Source organism: Polypterus senegalus, chromosome 1 (assembly GCF_016835505.1).
Source record: "Polypterus senegalus isolate Bchr_013 chromosome 1, ASM1683550v1, whole genome shotgun sequence".
NCBI classification, from domain to species: domain Eukaryota; kingdom Metazoa; phylum Chordata; class Cladistia; order Polypteriformes; family Polypteridae; genus Polypterus; species Polypterus senegalus.
Genome location: NC_053154.1, coordinates 125966380 through 125976565, shown reverse-complemented (window position 1 = coordinate 125976565; position 10186 = coordinate 125966380). Strand labels below are relative to the sequence as shown.

The 10186-nt window shown below is 35.5% G+C and overlaps 1 protein-coding gene across 1 annotated transcript; it reads right to left on the bottom strand.

Moving 5' to 3' along the window:
- Window positions 1-5638, bottom strand: LOC120532627 (extracellular calcium-sensing receptor-like). Its single transcript, XM_039758834.1, has 6 exons — window positions 5439-5638; window positions 4898-5186; window positions 2273-3076; window positions 1958-2185; window positions 1288-1411; window positions 1-914 (listed from the first exon to the last, which is right to left on the bottom strand). The coding sequence occupies exons 1-6, from the start codon at window positions 5636-5638 to the stop codon at window positions 1-3; spliced, it is 2559 nt and encodes an 852-aa protein (XP_039614768.1).
- Between the last annotated feature and the right edge of the window lie 4548 nt (window positions 5639-10186).

Sequence of the window (10186 nt, the reverse complement as noted above, 5' to 3'; positions counted from 1 at the left end):
TTAGACTGATTTTGAAGGTATTTTGCCCATTAAATGCTTTTTTGTGTTCTTTTCAGGTTTTAGCAATATTACATAACATTTAGGAGCAAAGATGCAAAAAAGCAAAGCAAAACTTGATGCCAAAATAGCAAATATTTCTACTGCAACAGTAAATTTTCCTGGGGAACTAATGTAGGCTGGGATAAAAGTGATCCATACAGCACAAAATATCAGCATGCTGAATGTAATATATTTGGCTTCATTGAAGTTATCTGGCAGCTTACGTGCTAGGAAAGAGAGGACAAAACACATTATAGAAAGAACACCAATGTACCCTAGCACAGCATAGAATACAGTTGTAGATCCAAGGTCACATTCCAGAATTATCTTGTCCTTATAGTGCTGAAGGTTCCTAGAAGGGAATGGAGGAAACACTATTAACCACAATGCACATATCATTATTTGTATGACTGTTAGAGTGAGAACACTTAACCGCTGTTGTGTCGGTCCAAACCATTTCATAGCGTTATCTCCTGGAAGTGTGGCTCTAAATGCCATTAAGACAACTATCGTCTTCCCAAGAACACAAGAGATGCACAGTACAAATGTGATTCCAAATGCTGTGTGTCTCAACTTGCAAGACCATTCAGACGGCTCACCAATAAATGTGAGGGAGCAGAGGAAGCAGAGTGACAAGGACAAAAGGAGGAGAAAGCTTAGTTCTGAATTGTTAGCTTTCACAATAGGTGTATCTTTGTAACGATAAAATATACCAGCCACAGCTACAGAAACAGATGCTCCAGCCAATGAAAATACCACCAGTATGATGCCCATGACCTCTCCAAATGACAGGAACTCAATTTCTTTTATTATGCATTCATCCTTTTCTTCACTTGCTTTGTATTCTAAGGGGCATGTTATACAATCAATGGAATCTGTAATAAAAATGATGTATACATTAGTGTCCTGTAATTACTGTTTGTATTTTACTCAAATAAAAAACTTTTTTTAACTAAGAAAGTTTTTATAGCATTATTTAAAATATTATTGTGCATATGTTTGCAGTGTAAACAATGAAGTAGGGATCAGGTGGAAAAAAGTTATCTGAAGAGAAAATGAAACACCTAAAGTACATTATGAAATTCCCTGCTTACTAAAGCTACATATGCTACAGCCTCAGCAAATTCCAATTTATGTCCTTAAAATAAGCAAATGGGCTTTCAATGGTTTAAAATAATAAAAATAACAACACAGATTCATTTTCAATATGTTGATTTTTTAACATTTTATTTTAATAATTGTTTATACCTGTGGTATTGCTGATTTCCCCATCTGCACAGGGTATGCAGTCAAAACAACAGATAGGTTTTCCCTTCTGCACAGCCTTTCTGGTTCCCAGTGGGCAACTCTCACTGCATACTGATTTAGGCACCTTAAACAAATAATAAAACTTAAAACAATAATAGAATAATCCCAATACCTATTTTGAAACTTACTGATAAAAGTATTTTTTATCAAAACATTATCATAGAACAAAGACAGAATATTTTAGTGTGCTTAATACCACTGAGTATATAAAACTGAAATATTAAATATACTTCATGGTCATGAACAGCCAGAGCTTATCTGAGTAGCATTAGTTTCTTGTTTGTAAGAGTTTTCATTTTCTCAAATTGGAACAATTTAAAGCCTTCATTTAATGTAACAAACAGAACTTGCCAAGAAAAAAAAAGAATGTTAAATAAAAAAATAAAATAAAAATACAAATGGACATAGAAAGAATATATGAACTCTCCAAAGGCAATGACAGCGAAAGCATACAAACCCAGTCTCCATCAGCACTGAATCAGTAATCCTAATCTCCTAATCCTCCGTGCTACCTATTTTTAAAAAACTAATTATGTATTGAGTAATAAAAGATTTAGAATAGTTATAGCAGTTAAAAAATAATTTCAAAAAGTACAAAAAGCATTCTTACTTGATACTGATTTCCTGCCCACACAATGCTGACATTATTCATAATAAACTGTTGCCCTTTAGGTAAAGATGCATCGTAAAGACCAACTGTAACAAACTTGATCATGCCCTCATTATTTATCTGCCAATTTACTAAATCATATCTTGCTGTTGGGTCCCCATTTTCATCAAAATATACCTTTTCTCCATAATATGTAGTAAAATTAACCATTTTTAATTGATTTAGTACCTACAAGGGAAATAATTCATTAAGACAATTACGATTGTTATCATTTTTGCTGTCACAAAGCATGCAAAAAAACTAATACTCTACTACCTGCCATGGTCCTATATCAAATGTTTTATTAAAAAGGTTTCCTTTAGCATCTTGGAATTTGTATATTCTTTTTAGAGAATAAGCAATGGCATACATTGCTTTATAGACATTATTAGTAATTCTTAGCTCAGGAACGTCAGTATATTGAAGATTCATTTCCCTTATGTTTGTAGTCATTTTGCATTTATTGTTTATTTCAGGATTGTCTTCAGATGTTAAGTTACAATCTTTTGCACTTTGATCGGCCTCACTGAGAATATTATTACCAGGTATGTCAAAAACAGTAATGTTCTCTAAGAACTCCTGCAGACCTGGAATCACCGCATTATTTATCACACATCCAATTGATCCTCCCAAAACTTTGTAATTTTCAGAAATGGCAAGGTACTCATTAGAAATCCAGCCTTCGCTTCCTACCCATTGTAAGCCAGTAACATTTTGCAGTGAGAGTTCTTGTATAAGAAATTCTAAATCTATGAAAGATGCAAAAGCAACAATAACCTTTGATGTGGAGCTTTTAATAATATTCACTAGTCTGAGGATCTTTTCTCTTGGACTTGCTCTTGCGATGGCTTCAGAATATTCAATACACACATCCTGCTGCTGAACATCCTGCAAAAATGTGGTCATGCCTGCATTGCCATAATCACTATCACTTCTAATGGCTCCAATCCAGGTCCACCCAAAATGTTTCACAAGCTGTGCCAGAGCTCTGCTTTGATAAAAGTCACTTGGTATTGTTCTGAAAAATGTGGGGAACTCCTGCTTGTTGCTGAGACAGGCACATGTGGCATAGTAACTTATCTATAAAAACAAAGACGGTAGAAAGTCATTATTATTGTAACAATGTATTTTTTCACATATGGGAAAAATCCTTTGCACTATTGCGCAATTTTGAATCATGCAATTTAATTTAATTTTATTTTTCTTTCATGTTTTAGGAAAAACACTCAAAGTCAGGAAAAGTGAGTATAGAAAATGTAGTAATGATTAGATTTGTCTGTTGACATTTGTGTAAATATACAGTATAACTGGCCTAGTGAAGGACTGTTACTATGTCAAGGGTTGTTTCCTATCTTATAGCCAGTTCTACCAGTATAGCCTGTGGCTCTCCATTATCCTGAACTGGATTAGGTAATTTTCAATATGTTTGAATTTATTTATATGTAGCTCTCATTTAGAAAATGATTTACTGTATTACATATAACTTCCTTTAGCTGTGTGACATGGTGGTTAGTGTTAGAGCCTCACAGCTACTTTTATTAAATTCCAAACAAGATTTTGTCCAGCAGCCCCACCTCCTGTTACATCTTAAAGATTTGAAATTAGAATGAATGGAAATTCTAAATTGACCCACTATACAGTATATAGTAGAGCAAGTGTGTCCTATGAAGGTTAATCTGAAACTGAGCCCCTAAGACTCTACATTGGAATAAGTATTTTATGGTAGTAAATAAATAAAGTACCATTAGAAGTAATGTACTGTAAATATAAGTGTGCTATTTGTGTTACAATATGAAACCTGTACCAAAACGAATTTTATATAAGAATACATTACTTTCTAGATATGATAGCACTCTTGTGATGTGTGTAGTGCTGCTAACTCAGACTCCAATGTCCTGGGTTAGAAACCCACATTTGATTGTTTTCTGTGTGGAGTTCAGAGGTGGATAAAGTAGCCAAAAATTGTACTCAGGTAAGAGTAGCATTACTTCAAAATAGTATTACTCAAGTAGAAGTAAAAAGTAATCCACCAAAAACTTACTCAAGTAAGAGTAAAAAAGTACTTGGTGAAAAGACTACTCAAGTACTGAGTAACTGTTTGAACATAATAAATTATTTATTTTTTAGAAATGTTGTAATAAGACAGACAAAAATATAAATAATGTGCAAATTCTGCTATTTCCAAATAATAAAATAAAAAATGAGTAAAAATAAATGACCTTTACAAAATAAAGATGCACAAATAACACAAAGTTCTAAGTCTCAGTTTTTCACAACAAAGCTTTTGAAGCCGATATGTACAGTAGGTAACATGTATGTTTGAACTACTTACAGTGACGAGATATCCTGTACACTGACAGTATAATACTGCATATGTACTTTGTGGTGCAGTAGGTCCACTGGCAAATTCTCTCTTACAAAAATATAGTTTAATGTATAAATGGAAAAAAGTAACGAGTCGAGTGTTGCTCAATGTAGCAGAGTAAAAGTAAAAAGTATGGTGCAGTAAAGCTTCTCTTAGAAGTGCAATGTTTTTAAAAAGTTACTCAAGTAAATGTAACAAAGTAAATGTAACTCGTTACTACCCGCCTCTGGTGGAGTTGGTACGGTTTCTCCATACCTACACAGGTTTTCCTCAGGTTACTTAAGTATTGCTCCCATATTCACAAATAAATGCCTATTAGGTGAATTGGTGATTCTAAATTGCCCTTTTTAAATAGGGGTGTGGATATGTCTGATTTGGCCCTGCAATGGATTGGCACTACTGCATTCTGTCTTCTAAACATGCATCAAATGTTTATAAAATCTTGCACATTTATATACAGTATGTTCATTAATAGAAATAAAACTTATATCTCTTTAAGATACCACTCCAGAAAAATAATAGCTAATATTCCTTACCAGTGGTATATGAAATGGTCCAAAGGAAGAAGCAACTGCCATTGTAGTTGATGAATCAGAAAGTCCTATGATTGCATGAACTGATGAATGTTTGTTGCAGAATTTATTGGATGTCTTTTCTTGCCCACTTACTAAAGCCATTGCTGCTTTGACTGCCAAAGGCATAGAACTGCAGTCATCATAAATCTTATAGCCTAGAGTAACATCAGGAAGCAATTCAGCACTATTATTGATTTCTTCTGTGGCAAATATCATTGTCTGAGCAAAAAGGAACTCTTTTAAATTTAAACTGTTAAAAAAGAAAAAAGACATAGAAAGCACTGTTACAATATAGAACCTCTGATAACACTTGTTTTTTTAAACAAAGATACAATTAATTAGGCATTGCCAGAACAATAACAATTAAGCAAACACACATTTCTTTGTTATAATATTAAATAAAATCACCATCTGTAAATGCTGTAATACAATTCAATTACAAATATTAGAAACTGAATACAGTTTAGATTAAAAAAATCAAATTGTCACATTTTTCACTCACTCTTTGCATTTTAAAGATTCCGGTACAGAGTTAAATGTGGTATTAACCTCTATTACACTACTGTGAAAAGAAAAGATTCCCCCAATTATAATATCTCCTTCCTTTGAAAGCAGAGGAAAATCTGGTCTTCCTAACAGCTGACACTCAGGCTTCTCTGCCCTTGTTAAATAAGTGATTACTATTAGTTTTAGGAAAAGCATTTCAAACAGATTGGTCTGAATGAGAGCCCTGAACTCTTCCCTTGTTTATATATTAATAAGTAACCAGTCATGCACATAATAAAGTACATTGGTAGAATTTACAATTTAGCAAATGTAAATCTCAGAAGACAAAATGAGTAATTTAAATTGGTCTAACCAACAGCGGAGTTTGTACAATCCTGAACATAGTACCTTGAGAATTTTTTTCTCAGTGGCTACACTTTAGATGACAAAAAACTAATTTAGGATATAAATCCCACGTCTGCTGTTAATATCCTTGAGTATTTTATTCCATAGATATACTGTAAACAATACATGGTACCAGAAGAACTAAGTAGCAATGAAAATAAAATACAGCTTAAAACAAATGCTGCAGACCTTTTCTACTGGCTTTTGCTGATCCTACAGTATTCTACAGTATTTAATTCTATAATTTTATTCTCTTCACTATTGTGCTATAACTTATTACATATTTTGGTTCCTTTTGCTGTGTTTGTTTCGCATTGTAATTTATGTTATACTTTAATTTTGTATTTATTGTTATGCACTATAGCGTAGCACTTGTAGGACTTGCTTCTTAAGGTCAAATCTAATATATAAAGCTGAATGCATATTTCTGTTTGTATGTTTGTTTGTCTGATGTGCAAATCAACACAGGGGATACACGGTAGACTCTGTTTAATTCCAAAATTTAGTCAATGCCAGTATGCAATTCAACCATTGAACCCCCATCAAATTTTGCACAGATTTGCAGTTTATACAGGAGAACACCACAGGTCATATTTCATTCCAAAATATAGTTTTTGCTTCTACCCCAGTAGTAATGTGGCATAGTTTGGTATCCCTGCCAGTATAAGATCATTTACCTGAGTTTTTTCAAGCTCTTATACACTTCTTATCTACCTGCATTTGAACTTCATTCTTCAGAATCTATTTGCAGATTGGATGATACATTGTTCTAGATGTGGACTAGCCTCATCCAATGGCCATTCATTCTTCATAAAACCCACCATTGTTACAAACATATCATTAGCATCATTAAAGCTTGACTGTGTCAATCTAGTGCATTCAACCTTACCAACATGTTGGAAGTATAATGTGTTGGGAGCATAGGTGTACCAAAGTCAAAATAAAACTTGGGGTCCACAAGAATCTCCCATTCATTAAAGGACAAAAAAAAGTCACAAAATGTGCGTAAATGAGATAAAGTCATTAGCCAAATAGAAAGGGTTTCGACTAGAGGAGCTCTATACTGATTAGAAGAGAGAATGATGATTTCTGGGTGTGCGAAGATTTAACTATATGGAGGACCGATAAGACCAGGGTTTGTGATGGTGTGTTGGAAATTATATCAGATATCTTCCAAGGATGTCTCCATCACTCCTGGGGAACAAATGAAACATACATTATCGATGGTGTTGTACTGTTATCTTATTTTCCTTTTTCTCAAAGCCTGTAAAAAGTTCCCTAAGCTTGCATGTCTCATAATATATATATATATTTTGACCCAATCTTTTTGTTTTAGCTGTTATACTGTATTTTATTTTGACCTGTTCATAATTGTAGTTGTTGTTGTAGTTACATATTCTGATTGCAGCCAATCTGCCCTAACAAATACAATTTTTATACTAGAAAGTACACCACAGAACTAACTGAATGACCTTGAGTATTTCAATTAACCTTCTTGAATTCTTGCACTGTTCCATACAAATGAAGTGTTCTTGGCTGTTACTCCTTTTGCCAGATGCTATATAAATTTTGATTTGGTGATATTTCTGGAAAATGAATATGACGTTTATAACAAACTTGCTTACTTGCTTTCTTTAATTAAGGAAAAAAAAATAATGACAAATAAAAAATTATTAAATTGAAGAAGTTTGCATGCCCTTATAGTACAGAATATCCCTGTCCAATTTCATCAATTTCTAACCTGTTTATCCCGGTTGATGGCAGGATTGGCACTCCAGTCACTGTAAAAAACTCCATGCTGTTCCACTCTATTGTGGTACTGTGGTGCCACCTTTTGGCACGACTGTGCTTGGGTCCTAATTTGGGATCCTGAGGTGGTTTGTTGTGTAGTGGGTGCGGCAACACACTGTATCAGTGTATACTCCCAAACTCTCTTTCTCTGTCTTATCCTGTTAAAGTGGCAAAAAAGTATGCCATCCCTTTGGAAATAACTACATTTATGTATACATTTATCTTAAGATTATGGTCTGACCATCATCTGAGTTACAATAGTGAACAAACACAAACTACTGTATTATTTGTGTACATATTGAATACATTATTCAAACATTCACAGGTGTAGGTTGGAAAAAGTGTGTGAACCCCTAGGCTGATTATTTCAAAAGAAGCAAATTGAAGTAAGCAGTTAGCAAACCTGCAGTTCAATCAATGAAATGAGCTTTGCAGTGTTGTTTAGACCTAATTTGACCAATAAGAAAAGACTCAAACACTTTGAGTTTGCTATTCACAAGAAGCATCTGCTGGTGTAAACCATGCCTCATTGAAAAGAGGTCTCTGAAGATCTATGATCAAGAATTGCTGATTTGCATAACACTGGAAAGGGTTACAAAGAAATTTCAAAATGTTTGGACACTCATCACTCCACAGTTAGACAAACTGTATATAAATTGTGACAATTTAGTACTGTGGTTTCTCTCCCTAGGAGTGAGTGCCAAGCCAAGATGACCTGATAGGCACAATTCAGAATGCTCAATGAGGGCGGAAAAAAGAATCACAGAGTAACAGCTAAATGCTTGAAGAATTAATTGAAATAGGTTGACTCTGTTCAAGAGTCCAACCATAAGCAAAACATTGAACACGAATAGTGTCCATAGCATGGCTGTGTCCATTGCATACATTGCTGCAAAAACACACCCTTGACTCTCCACAATGCTATTGGGAGAATATTTTGTGTACTGTTGAAATTATGGTTGAAGTGTTCATGAAAAATACACAGCAGTACATAGGGTGTAAAAAGGGCTCTGTAAATCACAATGGTGTAGTATGGTGGGGAGCATCATAATGATATATAACTGCTTTGCTGCCATGGGACCTGGACAGCTTGCCATTGTTGAGGGGAATATAAATTCCCACGTTTGTTAAGGTATCTCACATGATAATGTCAGGGTGACTGTTCATCAGCTGAAGATCAGCATAGGTTGGGTGATGCAGCAGGACAATGTCCCTATACATTGATGTAAATATACTACAGAAATGCTGTAAACAAAAGAAAATCTGCTTTTTGGAGTGGTACAATCAGAGCCATGGCCTTACCTCGATACAGCTGTGTAATGCCCTCAAGTAAGCTGTTCACATCAGACATCCTAAGAATATGTCTGTCCTGAAGCTGCTGTAGAAGGAAGGATGTTCCAAAAGTCCCTCCTGAATGTTATGCAGGTCTTATCTGCCGCAAGTGAAAGCGCTTAATAGAGGTTACTGCTGCCAGACTAGGTTTAAATTATTTCATTATGTGATGGACGTCTGGCAGCTCAACCCGGCCGGGATGCCCAAAGAATAAAAGGATGGGGGAAGGCAGCTACTTGTGAACACTGCCTCCCCCAAAGCACTAGATTGCAGTTTCCCTGGTGTGCAGTGGTGCCTCAGATTCCCACAGAGCACTATGGGACATAGAGACCGACAACGCAGCCCTGCTGGGTACCGTGAGTGCCACCAGGGGATGCTGCAAGAGGACCAGAGGTGTCATGCCTCATCCATAGCCCAGAACTACTTCCAAGTCACAAGGACGGAAGTGCCGAAGTACTTCTGGGCTGAAGAAAAAAGCACGTTCTCCATGTGACCTGGAAGTGCTAGCAGGTTAAATGGACGAAAAAGCAGAAGCACTTCCGGGTCAAAGACTATATAAAGGACTGCTGTGAACCCAGCAAGCGAGCCAGAGTTGGGTGGAAGTGGATAAAGCTTGCTGGGAGGTGTGGAGGAGAAAGAGTATTGTCTATATTATTGTATTTAGTGATTACTTGCCTGTTATTGGTGGCTCTGGTGCTTAGGGCACTATTAATAATAAGAAAAAGTATTAAAATACTTCTTAGTGCTTTTACCCTGTGTCCTGAATGTCTGTCTGTGGGGTTTAAAGGGGCAACAGTGACTCCTAATGTATTACAATTATTATATCCAAGGGTTCACTTACTTTTTCCACATCACACAGTGAATGTTTGATTAGTATGTTCATTAAAGACATGAAAAAGTATAATTATGTGCTATTAACTTAAGCATATTATGTTTGTTTATGCTTGTTACTTATATGAATCACGCTCATTGTATTAGTTAATAGGAAACTGGTTTCAATATTTCAATTAGGTAAGCTTAAAAGGGGGTGGCACAGTGGGTAGCGCTGCTGCCTCGCAGTTAGGAGACCTGGGTTCACTTCCCAGGTCCTCCCTGTGTGGAATTTGCATGTTCTCCCCCTGTCTACATGGGTTTCTTCCGGGTACTCCAGCTTCCTCCCACAGTCCAAAGACATGCAGGTTAGGTGCATTGGCGATTCTAAATTATCCCACGTGTGCGTGCTTGTCCTGGTAGAAA